At 39.0% G+C, this 18,731-nt stretch overlaps 1 protein-coding gene across 1 annotated transcript in view; it reads left to right on the forward strand.

The window, feature by feature from the left end:
- ATP11A (ATPase phospholipid transporting 11A) overlaps window positions 1–18,731 on the forward strand; it is a 220,396-nt gene that overhangs the window by 162,300 nt on the left and 39,365 nt on the right. Inside the window, exons 13-17 of the mRNA XM_036756991.1 lie at window positions 2,894–3,067; window positions 6,267–6,430; window positions 8,705–8,776; window positions 11,332–11,405; window positions 12,784–12,887. Of these exons, the coding sequence (XP_036612886.1) occupies window positions 2,894–3,067; window positions 6,267–6,430; window positions 8,705–8,776; window positions 11,332–11,405; window positions 12,784–12,887 (588 nt within the window). The remainder of the gene's footprint in view (window positions 1–2,893; window positions 3,068–6,266; window positions 6,431–8,704; window positions 8,777–11,331; window positions 11,406–12,783; window positions 12,888–18,731) is intronic.

Consider the following 18,731-nt stretch of genomic DNA (forward strand, 5'->3'; position numbering starts at 1 on the left):
GATTTGAAAAAAAAGTTTTGGTGGCTGGTTTACAGAACTGTAAAATTGAACCATGTCCTTGTGAAGCATCATTATTTCTTGACTGTATTGGTATGAAGGAGAAGGAGCACTTAGGAAGAAATTTGCTTTCCTTTAGGATGCTTACACATTTTGATCATTCCAGTGTAAATAATTTTCTTACGAGCTTTGGTTCTCACTGAAGATGCGCCCTTAGGCCTCCTAGCTGCCCTCACTGTGTCAGGCCTCTCAGGCATTTGGGTTACAGAAGAGACGATCTCTAGGGAAAGGCAACATTCGTTATTCATCTCTTTCCAAGAAGTTCTGAGATAGATTTTTTACAAAGAAAAAAAGGCCTTTGAGATCATTTGCTAAATAGTTTTCTTCCACTCAAAAGAAGTGATGTCTGAGAAAGCGTCTTTCTCCTTAGTTCAAGATAAATTGTTTGCTTGAGTACAGTATGTACTTTGGTCATTAAGAACCTTAACTTTTGGCCAAAGATAGAGATAATCTTTAAATCCTATTAGGTTGCCTGTGCTTTCTCTGTGCTTTGTTCTAGTTAACATTTCTATCCATTATATTTTTAATACTTTTGTAATAAATTTTTTATTACTGATATTTGCTACCGTTTGGTCTTTGAAAAATAGACATACAGTGATCCCATCTATGGTACATTGGAGAAATTTATAAAAAGGAAAAACGTATATCAAATTTTGTCAGTAGTTAAGGTTTCCAAGTCCACTTCTTTATAGCAGTATTCTACAGTAAATAAACTTTTGCTCACATAAGTAATTTAGACTTCCTTGTCTTTTACATGGAGTTCATTAAAACAAGATCCTCTGTTAAGAGGTAGCAGCTAGACTTTTGGTCTCAACTTTAATCCAGTAAAAAAAGTATTAAGGGCCAATTACACTAGGCAGTTGCTAACTTAGAACCTTTGATGGCATGACTAATATGCTGAGACTCTGTGGGACCCAGGTCACAAAGAGAAAAAAAGGTGTCATCTTTCTAACTTGGTACAATGAGGTTAAAACTTATTTGTCTCTACTGGTATGTGATTATCGTCTAGCATATGAACTAGAAATATGTAAGCCCTTGAAACTGCAGTGTCCACCACAGGCTCCTCCTGGATGAAGGTTTCTTGCCTTGGATTAAACGCAGCTAAATCTAGCAAGCAAACCACCCATTGAGATAATAACTGTCTTTTGCTCTGAGACATGAGTGTGGAAAAAAAATCACTAAGTAATTTCTTTCCCAGTGTTTGATCATTTACAAGATTTTTACATAATTAATAGCAATGAAGAAAACGATCATTTCTCTCTTAGTGATTAAAGTTGTTGTTTTGAACTGCACTTAAAGTATCATTATGCTGTCACTTAGATTCAAGGATCCCTGCATGTTTAAACATGGCAGTTTAAGTGACATGTCAGATTTCCCTTTATTTGCCTCAGTATGGGTCTGACAGTCCCTTGTAACATTGTGTGAAACACGTTCATAGAATCCTGGGATGTCAAAGCTAGGATGGAAGAGACGTTGGAGATCATCTGGTCCAAAGCCCTCGTTACAGATGAGGAAACTGATAGAGAGTGTAAGAATTGCCGAACTTTCTCAGAATCAGGGTCACGTGGCCACATGATCTGCTTCTGACAGAGGCACTGACAATTATAATGTACAATAGGTTAGGGCCATTTCCCAAAACAACTTAAGTTTGCCTCATTAACAACCTTGAGGGACAAAGAAAGAATGCTGGACTTGGAGTCCAAAGAGCCAGAATTTAATTAGCTATGCCAGTGTGCTTAGCACACTGCCTGGCACATAGGAGGTGCTTAATAAATGTTGATTGATTGATTAAGTCACGTAACCTCTTAGTTTCCTCAGCTGAGATAATAGTACTTGCATTACCTGTCTTGCAAGGTTGTTGAAAAGAAAGTGCTTTGGAAACCTTTAAAGAGTTATTCTAATGTTCCTGTTATTTTGAATAACAGTAGTTGTTAGTTTAAGCTTACTAACTAGTAGGTATTTTTTATTGTACTTGCTCTGACCTGAGGTTTTTAAAGTTTTAGGTTGTTTTTTAAATGCATAATTAAAGGAAATGCTCTATTAGAAGTTAGTGAAAGATGTGATTTTCTTCCCATCCAGTTGGTACCTGTTCCCTTCACCAAGGCCCCACCATAGGTTTGGGGCCTTTTCTTTTGCCATTGCATAGCCGATGTGCTTTTCGTGAGGTACACTCCTAGCCTGACCCCATCCCCAGTGTTTGCAGACCTCTCTCTCCCAATGCCAAACTGGGCTAGAGAAATAACTCACTGTGACTTTTTCTTGAATTCCCCCGCCCAGATTCAGTCTAGTATTTAGATGTGGTTTTTGTGGCCAAGCTGGGCCTGACAGCTTCCTGCTGCTTTGCCATCTCAGCCCTGCCTAATGCCTTCATTCTTTATAAATTTCAGTTATATCTTCTCAGCTTCTCTGTCCAAAATAAAGTGTCATAATCTTTTTAGCCCATCTTCACGTAACAACTGTTTTGTCCCCCTTTTTTTATTAGTCTGGCAGGAGAAGAAGTAGAGAGGGGGCTGTGGAACAAGCTTGTATTTTGCTTAGGCTACAAGATTGCATCTATTATTTACCAACTTTAGGAAGACAAAAGCATTGACAATTTTTTTTCCAATTTTACCTCTTTCTAGGGAAATACCAATTAGTACTGGACTTCAAATTAAAAAATGTTTATTTTCCAGAAAATTTAGACAACAGACTAGTCACTGCTTTGGGGAAAATTTTAGAAACCCACCATCACAAGAGCATATTGGTCTTAGGAGGAAAAAAATGTACTTGCTGCAGTCTCTCAAGCAGGTTAAATTTAATTCTAATCCTTGATTTTTTTATTTGCTGTATTCCACAGGTAGAATATGTCTTCACAGATAAGACTGGAACATTGACAGAAAACAATATGGAATTCATAGAATGTTGCATTGAAGGCAATGTCTATGTGCCTCATGTCATTTGCAATGGACAGATCCTCCCTGACTCTGGAGGCATTGACATGATTGACTCTTCTCCTGGAGTGATTGGAAAGGTATGTTGCTATTTGGAAAAAAAAAAAAGGCAAACAATTAGTCTTTCCTTATTAGAAGAACGAGGGTTAGTGTTGCACCGGTAAGATAAGGTCTTTCTCAGTGAAGTCTAAATGTTGAATAGAGAGGTCTGGCCTCTGGAAGTGTCCCATTCTTTGCAAAAATCCCCTGCCTTAGTGTGAGCTATATACCTCAGCTTTTACCTTCTATGCTGAATGAGAGGGGAAAGTCCATCATGGGAATTCATTGCCAAAAATTCTCAGATACTACAGTAATTGAAAATATTTTACTTAAGATTAAATAGCTAACATTTCACAGTGGCTGTGAACAAAATAAGTAGAAGGAAGTTCTGAGGATGATTTGATTTGGGGTGACTACTTCCCTCCCTTTCGATTTGCTGTCAACAAAGATGAGCACCTGGAATGATAGAAATGAGGGTTAATCTCCTGGATGTCTAAGGTAAGTGAGTCTCTTTAAAAATGGAGAGGAGAGGACAAAAGGCTATACTGAGAGAAAAATAGCTATTGAAGCATAATTCTTCCACATCCCAGTGACACGCAGGAGGAAGATTATATACCTTCCTCGGTCTTTGGCAGAATTAGAAAAACATCCTCCAAAGAGCTTTATTACAAAGACTGCTGACCTTGTATTTTGAGCCAACTCATAGCAAGTCCAGTGAAGTTAGTCCATCAGTGGGGCATTTTTTTAAGCTCTTAGTGTGTACCAAGCACTGTACTGTCAGTTGCAGGAAAAAAGCAAAAACAGTCATGGCTTTCCTGGAGCTCATTCTAATGGAAGAGAGACCATGTCTATAAATAGGCCCATGCAAGTTATATGCAGGGTATAAGATGGAAAGTAACCTCAGGAGGGAAAGCAGTAGCAGTTGCAGGTGGGAGGGTCAGGAAAGACCTCCCACAGAAAGGATCTGATTCTGGAAAGAGGCCAGAGATCCCCTGATGCTAACTTTCTTTTAAGTGGTCTGTTATGCTTCCCTCTCATTAGCAAAAGGAATGTGGTTCAATATCAGGAAATACTTCAGTTCTCCACATTTCAGTATTGGAATTCTGCAGCAGAAATTCAAAGATTGGAGAGGAATAAAGCATGATCTGATTTTGACCTGAATATAGTGATGGTGTGCCAGAGCCTCACAATTCTTTGACCTGTCCTAGCATCCATTTTAAGCCAAACTCATCTTAGACCCTACATACTTTCTGACCATACCTATGTCTCCTTTTGTGGATCTTTATCATCTACATCATGCCCACTAACGGGCGGGTTGGTGGGGTGTCTTCCAGAGGCTCTGACCTGGGCCACGATCTCTTCTGCTGCCATCCTGTTTTATTTGGTGACCTGATGGTTCTATTTATCCTCTCTATGCAGATGATTCTCAGATGTACTTGTCCAGATCTACCCTCTCCTGACCTCCAGACTCAAATATCTGATTACCTTTCAACATCTCAGACTAGATATGCCTTAGACATGTTAACCTCATCATGTCCAAAACGGACCTTATTATCTTTCTGCCAAAACCCTCCCCTCTTTCTTACTTAGCCATTACTGTCGAGGGTATCACCATCCTTCCAGAAACCCAGGTATGCAGCCCAGATGTCATCCTTGACACTTCAGTCATCCATCCCCGTATCCATTTAACCATCTAATCCTGTTCCTGTTTTCCTAAGAGCTCTCCTATAATCCTCCTTTTCTCTTCTGACACTGACATCATCCTGGTTGTGGGCACTTACCACCTCATGCTTAGATTATTGCACTAGCCTCCTGGTGGGTCTCCCTGACTCAGTTCACTCCACCCCTTCCTCCCCTCAGCTGTCAGACTGACCTTCCTGAAGCCCAGGAAGCCCTATTCCACGTCAGTGGCTCCCTGTTGATTCTAGGATGAAATATAAAATCCTTTGTTTGGCTTTTAAAGCTCGGGATAACCTGGCCCTTCCTGCCTTTGCAGTCTTCTCATCCCTTCCTCCCTTCTGTGTATTCTGTGATCCAGTAGTACTAGCCTCTTTGTTATTGCTTGAACAAGATACTCTGTCTCCCAACCGTAGGCATTTTCACTCGGTGTCCTTCATCCCTGGAATGTTCTCCTTTATCTCCATGTCTTAGCTTTCTTGTCTTGCTCTAAGTCTTGACTAAATCCCATCTTGTGCAAGAAGCCTTTCCTGGACTTCGTTCATCTTGCCGCCTTCCCCCGAGACTACCCCCTACTTAGCATGTCTATATCTTGTTTGTATGTAGTTGTTTCAGGTTGTCTCTCCCATTAATATACTGGGGGCAGCTCCTTGAGAGCAGACTTTTTTGTCTTTCTTTGTAATATGTGCTTAATAAATGCTAGTTGTCTGAACAAGTTACGTTAGTACAGTATGATAAAGAATGATGCCTTTGAAGATGGAGGACGTGGATTCAGAGCCTGCCACTGTTACTGCCTTTATGACCTTCAACAAGTCAGTAAAATTCTCTGAGCCTCAGTTTCCTCAGAGGTGAACTAGGTGACCTCTGAGGTCCCTTGTAGCCTGAAATCTATCATTGCTACACTGTTTTATTTGTAATGCTAGCCTGGAGTATGGGTGATGTTCTCGCAAGACTCCACTGCTTTTGTAAATTTCATAGGTTAACGGACGTGTGCTGGCATTCCTTAGAGATGCTTGAAAAAGGTTTCCTTAATTCATCATTATTCTTTTTAGTTACTCTCCCTTTTCTTAAGGACATGCATCTTCATTTTTTGAAAATATCAGAGAGAAACTGATTTCACTGAAGTTCTAGGGTTTTTTTTGTCTTTAAATTTCTGGCAATCTTATATGTTTATATATATCCTTCATTTCACAATTTTTCATCTGTCTCTTCTTCATCCCAGAGAGCCATCCTTCATGACAAGGAACAAAAAAAGAAAAAGAGTTTAGTAAAACCAACCAAAATGGCAATCAATTCTAACGTTATATTCAGTTTTCTATACCCGAAGTTCCAGAATCTGTTCATCTCCATACAAATGATTGTTAAGGCATCTAAAAAGAAAAAAAAAGCATAATTAAATTCCGTCTTATAGCTATTAAAAACTAAACGTGAGTTTTGGTGTTCATTACTTCATAAAAGAGTTGTCCCTTGCCCTTTGTTGCTTTTGGTTACCTTGTTTTGATTTGAAAGCTGTCTGACTGTAGATTTGTATTGTATTTTATTTTCTGTCTTACATTTTGGTAGGAGAGAGAAGAGCTGTTTTTTCGGGCTCTCTGTCTTTGCCACACAGTTCAGGTGAAGGATGATGTCTTTGTAGATGGAGCCAAAAAATCACCCGACTCCTCAAGATCTTGCATATATATTTCATCATCGCCAGATGAAGTGGCATTAGTTGAAGGAATTCAAAGGTAAGCACAGTTGGCATCACTTTTGGATTTGAAAATAGGAGGATTTTGTTGAAGGGATTCCTGCGTTAGGTCAAAGGTTACATTAGATGACCTCAGAGGTTCCATCCAACTTTAAGATCCCAGGATTCTACTTAAGACCCCAACCTGGAGTGTATTCGTAAATTACTGCGTGTGAGAAAATGTTCTTCCGTAGACTTCCATTATGATTTTGGAAATGAGTTCCAATGGAGAAAATTGCCTTCAGTGTCTAATAAGAATCTTACATTATTCTTCAAGGTCTTTTCCTTAAATGACGTGACCTTTGTCACTCTGCAGACTGGATGTGTGTTTCCCACATGACCCATTCAAAGTGGAAGGCAAAGGATAAGTATAGGGTTTTCAAGCTGGAAGGGATCTGGGACACTATAATTTAAACACTCATTTTACACAGGAGGGAACTTGGGCTGAGAGAAAGGAGAGGACCTTCCTTGACTTGATTTACAACTAGAATTTGGGTCTCTTGATTCCCTTTCCGCCGCTGTTGACCCTACATCGTGACCTTCATACAATCTATATACTATACATTCACTTCAGAATGCCTCATGGGGAGTTGTTAAGAAGGCACACTGGCAGGATACCATGATACTTCTTTGTCATGGCTACTCTCAACCCCTCACACTGTGGTAGACAATCTTTATTGGTAATTGTATCCAAAAAATTGGACACGTCTTGTTCCTCATTCAACAGATACGCAGTCTGTCCTGAGTCCCACGCTTGTAGCCCTTCTGGCCTGTGGGCCTAACAGAGCTTAGCATTGGCTAAGCACCAACTTGGCATTCAAGGACCCAGAGTCCTGTCCTGATAAGTGTCAGACTAGGACTTTGTGGAAGACTGGCTATTGCTCTAGTATTTGGCATGCTTTTCAGATTAGAAGAGGCACACAGAGGTGATTCTTGGATTTTCTCAGACAGTAACACCTGATTTTTATTTAATGCTAAAAAGTGTTACTGCCCCCCCCCCATGTATATTTATTGACCCTGATGACAGAATAATTGAAAAGACAAGTTTATGTGTCTTATTTCACAATATTTTATGTTACTGACTGAGCTAGAAGGAATTTTCTTTGGTCTAAAGTGAAACATTGTTTTTCAGTCATGTCTGACTCTTTGTGACTCCATTTTGGGGTTTTCTTGGTTTTCTTCTCCAGCTCCAATTTTTTTTTCTGCAGATGAGGAACTGAGGTAAAAGGGTTAAGTGACTTGCCAAAGGTCACATAGAAAGTAAGTGTCTGAGGCCGCATTGGAACTCACAAAGATGAGTCTTCCTGACTCCAAACCTGGTACTCCATCCACTACGCTACCTAGCTGCCTAAGTGAAACATTAGCTATGCAAATTGGATCACTTGTCAGATCAAACCTAAAGTAAATGAATGTGCTCAAAGCAAGGCTTTTTACTTAGGAAATGGATTCCCAGATAGGAAACTAAATATATTTCAGCCATGCAAACTAGTGCCAGTCCAAAGAAAGAAGGGCAGCTGGGAGGTGCAATGGATGGAGCTCTGGGCCTGGAGTCAAGAACATCTGAGTTCAAACCCAGGCTCAGACACTAGCAGTGTGATCCTGGGCAAGTCACTTTACGCTGTTTACCTCAGTTTCCTCATCGTAAAATGAGCTGGAGAAGGAAATGGCAAACTACTCCAGTATCTTTGCCAAGAAAACCCAATTTCAAAAGACTCAGATTGAACCAAAACAAGTGAACAAAATGAACAAAGAAAGAAGGGAGACCAGTCCAACAGTCTAATAGAGAGGAATACCCATGGCACTTGGAGCCAGGCTGGGTCCTTCTCCTGCCTCTGCTGTTAACCAACCTTGTGACATGGGCCTCTTAGAACTTGAGGTCTACCAACTCTGACATTCTGTTCAAAAAGAATTCAGGAGCAAGGAAGAAAGAATTGCAATAAGAAGAGAGAGAATCAATGCAAAATGACTTAGGCTCTGTCGGCCGCATCATCTTTACCACAGGAGATGAGGTGGTAAGAGTATTACTAAAGATTTTGTGTAATATTGGTGAATTTTGGGCTGTGCTAAAGGGGAAGGAACAAGGAGTGGTTTCATAGATTTAAACATTATTATGCAGGTTATAACCTCAGTTTTTTCAAAACTGTTTCCATTTGAAAAGCAGACCTCCTCAGAGGTTTTTTAATTGTCCCCAGAGAAAAGCAGGATTCATTTTCTCTTACTTATAAATTCTGAAGTTCTTCTATAATTCTTGACTTTCTCCTTTTACTATTTATAGGCTTGGTTTCACATACCTAAGGCTGAAAGACAATTACATGGAGCTATTAAATAGAGACAATGATGTTGAGAAGTGAGTATACATTCAAATGTAGAAGGTGATTAAAGGGGTGAAAACCGGTTTTTTTATGAGTCTGATAGCAATTACTGAATTTTATGCAAGGCATTTTCATAGATGGGGTAGGGTACAAGGACCTTGCCCTCGAGGAATTTAGATTGTTTGGGGGGATACAGCATGTGCACAGATAATTAAATACAAAGCAATGTAGAATAAGGGAAAGAGAATTCACAACTGGGGGAATTTGTATAGGAAGCAAGTCAGGGATTCCGGCGGGCTGAGGTGAGGAGAAGGTGCAATCCAGACTTAGGGGACCATCATGCAAAGGCAGGAAATGGGCTGTCATCTGGAGGTAACCACTACATAGCAAGCAGCTGAACTGCAGTGGAAAGGCATGCATGGGAGCAATATGAAATCAGATTAGAAAGGGGTGTAAGAGTTAGATTGTGAAGAGCCTGAAATGCCGAGCTAAGGATTTTGTGTTTTAAAGTATTAAGATTGCCATTGAAATCTTTGCAGTTGGGCATGAGATGGACAGATTTATGTTTTAGGAACAGTTAGAATCCTGCCGTTTCTTAATTCCCACCCATACCTCCGCTCTCTCCCAAACGCCCCACTACCAATACCACCAAAAAAAAGTTATCTAAGTTTTCATTGAAACATTTTGGCAGTTTTATTCAATTTGAGCACCTAGGGGAGAGAGAAACTCTGGATGGAAAGCAGTATTGTACACTGGAAAGAAGACACTAGATTTAGAGACAAAGGACTGGGTTAGAATCTGAGCTCCATGAGCTAAGGTGGGATCTTGGGGCTGGTCATTGTGGGTTGGACTAAATGACTTGTAAAAACCTTTCTAACTCTAAAGATGTGCCTAACCTTTTTTTCTGTGGTGGTTGGGGGGAGGGGTCACCTTTTTGGGGACGCCTTTGGGAGTCTGGTGAAGCCTATAGACTACTCAGAATAATGTTTTAAAATGCGTAGGATTACAAGGAAAACCAGCTGTATTGAAAAACAGTTCAGCTAATGATAGAAACTCTGTTCTCTAAAGAGAGAAAATATTGACATACTTGCTATAAAATTGCGATTAGAGGTTCTGGTTTTACATTGATTTAAGCATTTTTAAATGCTCCTAAAATTTTAAAAATACAACTTTTTAATAAAGGAATATGGTTTGGTATGTTCTGGACTTCTGATTCATCAATGTGGGGAAACTACCTGTGGACAAACTCCCTCTATTGATGGATGTTGGCAACTGTATTTAACATAATCCTAGAGAGCTGCCTGAGGCAGCTGAGAGTTTAAATGATTTGCTTCTAGTCCCATAGCTAATATGTGCCAGAAGCAGGATTTGGAGATATGCAATCAGAACTTACACTAGTTTTCAGAGATTAGGGTAAATTACAACTACTCCTTTGTAATCTTGTCCCATGGCAGACAAACCAAAAGAACAGGTGGTGGGTGAATAATTGCCTATGTCACATAATTTAAACAAATGAACTGAAGAGATCTGTATACAGGGACCTTTAAAACCTAAATTTTGAGTAACATATCTATTGGAGAAAATTTCAAGCAGGGTGGTGATTCTTCTCAAATTCCTACCTAGGCTCCCAACCTCTGATCGACCTCTGATTTCATATCATATCATCACAAGGGTATGAGGGAGGTAAGGGTGACATGTGATGCTGAATTAAAAAAAAAACAATTAAAAAAGAAAAGCAAACCCTTACTTGTTGGAACAGATTCTATACTTGATCTTAATATAGTACAGAATAATACTTAATACATTAAATAATATTGAACTCAGACACCTTCCCTTGTATTTAAGGCTCTCTCCAGTCTCACCTGACGTTACCTTTCTAGTCTCATTTCACATGACTCCTCTTCATATTCCCTCTGTTCCAGCCAAATGGGATTCCTGATCATTCCCTGCGATCAACATTCCATATCCATCTTTCGTATACTCACTCAGACTGTCCCTGATACATGGTGCCCACTCCCTCTTGACTCCACCTCTCAGTGGTGATATCCCTTCCGTACCCTAATCCAGTGCTATCCTAAGCTCCTTGCCCCAGTTGTTAAATGATAATTTTCTTCTCAAATGGCTTTGTCTTTAATTATTTGTGTACATGTTGTAGGTAGGATATAGGCTCCTTGACGGCAGGGACTATTTGATTTTGGCAGGGAGTCTACCAAAAAAAAGTTCAAGGGCAGCTAGGTGGCTCAATGGATGGAAAACTGTACCTGGAGTCAGGAAGGTCTGAGTTCAAACCTAGGCTCAGACACTTTCATTTAACATCTCTTTGCTTCAGCTCCTTGTCTATAAAATGGGAGCATGCTGGAGAAGGAAATGGCAAAGCACTCCAGTATCTTTGCCAAAAAAAAAACCCAAAAAAACCCAAACAAATCCATGGACATAGCCTATGGAGTCACAACGAGTAGAACATGAATGATCATCCCTAGTACGGACACGTAACTGTTTAAACTGAACTAATTATTTTTGGTTTCACGTTAAGCTGTTACATAATTAAATGATAAACAGGGCTAATACACACTCATTTTTTCCCCTTCAGGTATGAATTATTAGATATTTTGACTTTCGATTCAGTGAGGAGAAGAATGAGCGTGATTGTCAAATCTCCTTCAGGTAGAAAGAGCTTGTTTCATTCTTTATTCAGTTACATGAATGTCGAAATTTTGTTTTTGTGATTGAGTTGTATAGGACTTACTTGTGCCTTTTCTGACTATGAAGACTAAATTTTCCTCCTTCTTAAGATCTATGGAAATAGCCCCTGCTTGAAAACTGATTTTATAACCTTGAAAGAAATTTAGTTGTAAACTTTTCATATTTTATGATGAATGGAAGTCAGTCCCTTCTGTCCTGTCTTCAAAATCTTAATATTCTGAGGATACTTGCTTATCTCTGGCTTTCCTTTGATTATTTTTAGTACATCTGAATATTTAATAATTTAGAAATTTTTTCGTATTTGGGATTTTTGCAGTCCTTTTCTATTAAGAAGACAAATTTAAAATGATCACCTCTAAAACAAGTCAGAAAAGACAATTCAAGATACAAATGTTAATGTCTATAAAATACTGCTGAATGTGATCAATAAAAGAAGTCACATTAATCAATTGACATTGTACAGTGATATTTCCATGCATGATGACAATTTGGTCAATCTTCCTGGTTTTTATTTTTGTTTTTTTATATTACCCACCTCCATTAGTACTTAAAGTTGTATGAAACATACAAGCCAAATCTCACTGTAACACACTTCAAAGGAGTGGCCAAATTCTTTTCTTCTCCTGGACTTTAAAAAATCAAATATTATTTGGAAAGAGTGTTCCTTTCCCTTTGTTTCTCACTACAGAGGATTCTGATATAACTCGTTCATTGTAAAAGTATAAACTTATTCAGTACATCTTCAAAGTGTTCTCTGTATGAACCAAATGTTTTGTTTGGCTTTTTGAAAAATGTCTACCTTTTGAACTCCTAGCATCTGCTTATCTTCTTGTCTGATTAACTGTGCCCTTTGCTTTTCCACCTTTCTTTGCCTCCTTCCTCAAGATCATTCTGCTGCCCATTAGCAGCACCTCCACTAGAGAAAAATGGCAAAGGAGACAGAAGTTGAAATGCAAATAAGTCAATTTTGTTTTCTTATTCCTTTAAATTTAGTTAAAATGTTTTTTCCTTTTTTTTTCTGGATAATCTGTGAATTTCATTTATCCCTGTCTTCCAATCCTACACCTAACCAGAAGTTGATTGTTTGTCAGCCGGTCTGTTGAAATCCGCTGAAATGTCCTTTGTGATTATCTCTGGCCTGATATGTTCGAGGGTGTCTACAGAATGATTCCATCATGGTGTTGTGGGACCTTGTTTTGTTATTGAAGGGGATAGTTGAAATTACCCATTTAGATTCTTCCCCACTATTTACCGATTTTATAAAAAATGGACAGAAACACAAGTACATTATATTTTTAAGTCCAGGTGTGTTATTATGCTTTGCTTTCTCATTCTACAGGGGACATTTACCTGTTTTGCAAGGGAGCAGATTCTTCAATATTTCCAAGAGTAACAGAAGGCAAAGTAGATCAAATACGATCCAGAGTGGAACACAATGCAGTGGTGAGATGATCCCTTGAACATGCATTAGGCTTTTTTAGGGCCAAGCAGAGTTGCCACAAGGAATCTTTTTTCCCCTCCTGGTCATATTGGAGTTCAAAAATTCCAACCATTGCCCAGAATACGTATTGTGGTCACTAGATGTGTAATTCAGAATGGGGAAACTCATCATACAGGACAAAAAGTTATTCAGTTATTTTGGGGGAGGGTGTTAACAGGAACCATTCTGCCCATTATGACATACAGGTTGTCTGGTATCTGAGCCCTGGAGCTAAGAAATCTCCAGTCTAAATGGGTTTAAGTTAATTTTTAAAAATAGAACAGAGTTTTTTACCTTAAAAATATTTTAGTTTTTTCTTCTTAATACTATTTTATTCATTTTTTTCTTCAAGCTCTCTGTGTATTTTTTCTCCTTTCAGTGTTTAAGTAAAATGGATAGATGAATACTTAAACAATTCCAGCATATCATAAAAGCTGGTGTTTCCTTTCACAGAGGTCTGGTTTATCTCTTTTGTGATCTTTTGTTGGGGTGGAAGCACCCCTATGTCCTTACCTCTCTCTTCCTTAATGCATGAGCTGTCCGCCTTCTTTCCCGCAAAGACAGTTTTGGGGCTCATCCAGCTCCCAGGTAGTTTATGGCTATTTATGTGAGAACCTTTCTTCTTCAAATGAATTAGGAGTGTGTGGTCACATCCTTCTCTCCATTATAAGTAAGGGAATTCTTTTCAAAGGCCTGTTTTTCTACTCTTCAATCCACAACAGCTATCTCACCTCACACCTTTTCATCAGTGAATGTGAGGATCTCTTTGCCTTACACATTTAGAAACTGACAGTTGTGCTATGGAACATAAAAAAAAACATTGTTATAAAAGAACATTTTAGCAGGAAAATCTCAGTGGGAAGTGCACGTACATCTAATAATGGGTATTGATGAATCGGGTGTTAAGTACCTTCTTACTGGGCACTGAGGAGGCAAGGGTAAAAGAGAAACAACTCTTACCTTTGAGGAGTTTATATCCTATCAGAGGAATAGCATGTACATATGTGAGTTTGCACAAATATAAATAGGAAATAATGTTAGAGGGGACGCAGTGGCAGCTTGAGGCATTGGGGAAGGCCTCATGGAAAAGGCGGTGCTTGAACTGAACTCTGAAGGAAATGAGGGATTCTAAGAGGCAGAAGAGAGGGAGGCGTATATTTGATACTGGATGGCTTCTTATAGAGGAAGGGCCGTATGCTGGAAGGAGGCTTGGCTTGGGGATTTGGAAGACTCCTGGCAATGTGACTTTGATGGGCTGCCTGTGTAGCTTTTGCCATGTCACTTCCCTCCCCCTGGCTTTGGTTTCCTCAACTGTAAAGTGAGTAAGTTGGACCAGGTGATCATTAACCTGTCATAGAGATCTAATTCCTATGAAAGAAGAGTCCAAAGTGCCCCTCTTGATCTTCATACCAAGAAGGATGGAGCTCTCAGGGTCAGGCAGAGGCTGAATCTAGGTCTTCCTCTATCCAAGTCACGCTGCTGCTGATGCTTATTTTAATATTTATAAGCCCAGAAATCCTAAGCCTGCACACTGTTCATTGGCCGATCAGTTCAAGAGTCAATACTCATTGAGGCCACAAGGTGGAGCCAATACCATTTTTACTGTTGAACGGACCAAGTCAACTGTCAGTTAAGTTTCTACAGCTCTGCCACCATTTTCTTAGCAAATCAAGATTTATGTGATAAACTATATATGAATATATGTACACTCTCATATATAGCTACTTTGTAACTAGCTTATACCTAGTTTAATAATATAAGATACTCTATAGTTATAAATGAGATTAAGCTAGTTTAAATTATATCTAGTTTATATAAAATTATATATAACTAATACTTTTTATGCACACACACACACACACACACCCCTAGTGTTAATGGCCAAATAGATTATTCATTAAAAGTCACTTGTTGGACTACTTAGAATTTAATAATAAATCCTATTTTTTATGTACTCTTAGGTTTATAGGGTACTTTTACTCATAATAATTATCTGAGATACATAGTAAATATATTATTAGTAATCCTCATTTAACATTTGAAAAGGGATTAAAGAGCTGTGGTTACAAAACTAGCTATTATCAAACTTAGAACTAGAACCCAAGCCAAGACTCTTGACTTCATGTCCAGTGTCCTTCCCACTATATATATAGCAGGTTGTTTCTCACCTTGGAATATTTAGAGCTGAGAGGAACATTAGGGAGCAAAAGTGGCTTATAAGTACTTGCACTAAGATTTCTGACTGTTCTTCTAAACTTAGAAGGTTTTGCTAGACTGATCTGTAAAGAATTCTTCCATTCAATACTTAGACTTCTGACTGTTTCCCAAACTTCTTTGAAGCCGAATTCTTCAGGACTTCTGGCTGGGAACCTTCTTTAAGTAGTCACCACCTGATTCTCTCTGGTTAACGTCTGTGCCTGTAACTAGGGGATTGGGAATGGGCTGGAGATTCTCCTTTGGTATATCCCACCCTCTCTATTGAAAGAGTGCTGGATTTGGAGTCAGAATCCCTGAATTGAAATCCTGCTGCCTGTGTGGACCTTGAAGACATCACCTAACTTGTCTTGACTTTGGTTTCCTGAGCTGTAAGAGGAAGAGGTTGAACTGAATGACCATGAAACTCTCTTACTGCTCTAAATCTATGATCTTACAAAAAGGTAGACATAAAACTGATGAAATCCATGACTGCTCTCTCTTTTCTCTCAGGACTTTATTGTGCTGTCAGGAAAGCTTTTGGGAAAGAGCCCACATGTCCTACTTGCCGCTGGGTTTTCTCTTAATTTAAGGGATATGCAGGCCTGTTCTTACTTATTTGTTTATTTACTTATTTGCAATTAACAATAATCTATTTTTTCTCTCATATCCACTCTCCTATTGAAAAAAGAAAAAACCCAGGTATGCATAGTCAAGCAAGGTAGATTCCCTCATTGGTCATATCCAAGAATCATGTCTCATTCTATACCCATGTGGGCTTATTCTACCCCTCAAGGCACTTGAGGTTAAGTGACTTGCCCAGGGTCACACAGCTAGTAAGTGTGAAGTGTCTGAGGCTGGATTTGAACTCAGGTCCTCCTGACTCCTGGGCCAGTGCTCTATCCACTCTGCCATCTAGCTGCCCCCATATAGGCTTATTCTTAATGAACTTGTGGCAAACCTCATTTGCTAACCAACAGTTGCCTTAAGTACAATGCAGTGTAATTACTCTATAACCTTAACTCTGCTGGGAACCGATAAGACTTGTGGACTGGGAATAGAGTGATTTCTTAGCAGCTATGGAAATATGCATCATCAGAGGCCGTTGTAACTTGTAAAGCTGTCTAATAAGGCTTGGGATGGAGTTGCCCCTTGGTGTTGGCGGGGACCCAATTTAGGGATCCTTGGAGCTCAGCACATCTGTATGTCCATATCTGAGCCATTTTGCATGGTAAAGAGCTTTTGAATAGCTGTTGATAGAGTTATCCTTGACAGGTATAATGTAGACAAGAGTCCAAGGAGAAATAATAAGCTTGTCTTTGTCCTTTGGAGAGACAGTTCTCTTTGGGGAGTGCATTAAAATAATATTGCACAGATAGTGAAACATTCCTCCTTCAGGGCAGAGAGGCAGGGGATTATTAGAGCTTCTAGAGGGTTACTTGTTAGACGTACACTATTCTGGCTATTTTTGCTAAGCCTTTTTTCTTTGTTACAGGGAAAGGTTTGGTCCAGACAGGGTCAAAGTGGGGTGTTTTTTCATTTTTCCAAAAACGACTAATATGAAGAGAAAGGGCATCAATAAAACATAATTTTTTTTAAAGTAGAAGCAGATAATGATATAATGGCTAGAATCCTGGTCGTAGAGTCAGGAAGACCCAAGTTTGAATCCTTCCTCAAACTCTTACTAGCTTTATGACCTTGTACAAGTACCTTAACCTCTCTGAGTTTGTTTCTGCCTCTGTAAAATACAGATAATACCTCACAGGGTTATTGTGAAGATCAAATGAGATTATTTGTATAAAAATACTTTGCAAAACTTAAAGAGTTGCACGTATATTAGCTCTTGTTATAATTAAATGGAGGGTCAAACTCATTCCTCCCTCACTTGATGTGATCATTGCCCTGTGCAGATTTTAAACATTTGAGACAAATAAAATAGCCTCTTTATGGAATGATTTTATTACTTGTAATCAAATCTTTCTCCCCACAATGACAAAAACTGGAGATAATCATGCTAAAATACTGCTTGAAGGAATGCTAGTTCTATTTTTTCCTCCCTGCATTACCCCCTATTACTTTTAGAGGGAGGTCATTTGTGAAGTACAAGGAAGTTAATGGAACTAAAAGAGTGATCTAGTCTATTCTGTCTGAGCAGAGAAAATCCAGGCCCTCAACTTTGCTATTTCTTCATCATGTATTATTACATTATGCCAGATTCCTAAATGCAGATACTTCTGTAACAGAAGCTACAGGCACAAAATTCACTACAACAGATTTCCTGAGTATTTGTTCTTTTGTGCTTTTTTTGTAGAAGTGACAACTCAGAAATGTGTTTCTATTTTCCTTTATTAATCTAACTTTGTAATATTAAAGATCTCTTAAGATGAATTCTGTATATCAAAATAATGTAACAGGAGAAAGGAAAGGTCCCCGTTCCTTTCAGTTTCTACAATAAGACTTTAGAATTCCTAGAAATCTGATAACACTGCTCTGTGAGGGAAGCAAAAGACCATTTGTTTTATAAGAGTTTCTACGAGTAATGAGAAACAGATTGTTTTGCTGATAGTCTAGAAATATAACATCCTTCCAAACCCCTTTAAAACAGACTTAGACATTTTCCTAATAGAGCATTATTTTTCTTTCCTCAAAAGCTAACATGGATTAAGTGATGTCTTGCAGGATGTGACAGGGTCCATTAGACCCAAGAACATACATGGACCTCTGAAGTCCCTTACACTTCCAGAATTCTATAAACCTAGAAATATCCGGACCCTTTTACAGCCTCGATTCAGTGAAAGCCAGACCACTGTCGGGAAATGGTCACTTGTATAGTAATATTTGTAAATTTCAGAGCTTAGGTTCCAAAAATTGACAGCACAAGGAAAGGATTGGGGCGGGGGACAAGGCCAGACAGCAGTTCTTTTTTGGTGGGGGAGTGACCTGCAGGTTTTGGTGGACTGCAAGTTCAATATCATGTAACAGTGTAATGCTAATTGGATTTTTGGCTTCATCATTTCAATACATCAAGTCTGTGGTTTCACTGGTGCAGACAACTCTCTCTGCTATGTCAGATGCTGTGGTCATTTATTTAGTAAACGTCTGAGAAGAGATTTGAACCCGGCTCTTCCAAATGCCAAGCCCATCACTCTCTCCACCATACTAAGCTGTCTTTCAGTTAAGGTTCGTTATTAGAAGTTTAATATTCAGAATGAGAGGCAGTCTAATACAGTGGATAGAATGCCATCCTGGGAGTCAGAAAGACCTGAATCAAATCCTTCCTCTGACAAATTCTGGCATATAGTATGTTTGAAGGAGATAAAGATGTTCATTCTGAAGAAGAGGATATTTGGAGGTGACATAAATAGGTTTCAAATCATAAATTTAGGAAGATGGAGATTTAGAAAGGGATTTATCTCAGATTTCTTCCAGCCCCCAGACCTCCCTACTTAGGATTCCCATGGCCAGCATCTTATACATATGCTCTAAAGACCAGGCACTCTTTGCCTAATCAGGTGACCCATTCCATTGAGGGGCCATTTCAATGGCTAGGAACTTTTTTATTATGTTGGTAAAATCTTTCTTCCAGTAACCTCTACCTGTTGGTCCTAGTTTTC

The sequence above is a fragment of the Trichosurus vulpecula genome, chromosome 4 (assembly GCF_011100635.1).
Source record: "Trichosurus vulpecula isolate mTriVul1 chromosome 4, mTriVul1.pri, whole genome shotgun sequence".
NCBI classification, from domain to species: Eukaryota; Metazoa; Chordata; class Mammalia; order Diprotodontia; family Phalangeridae; genus Trichosurus; species Trichosurus vulpecula.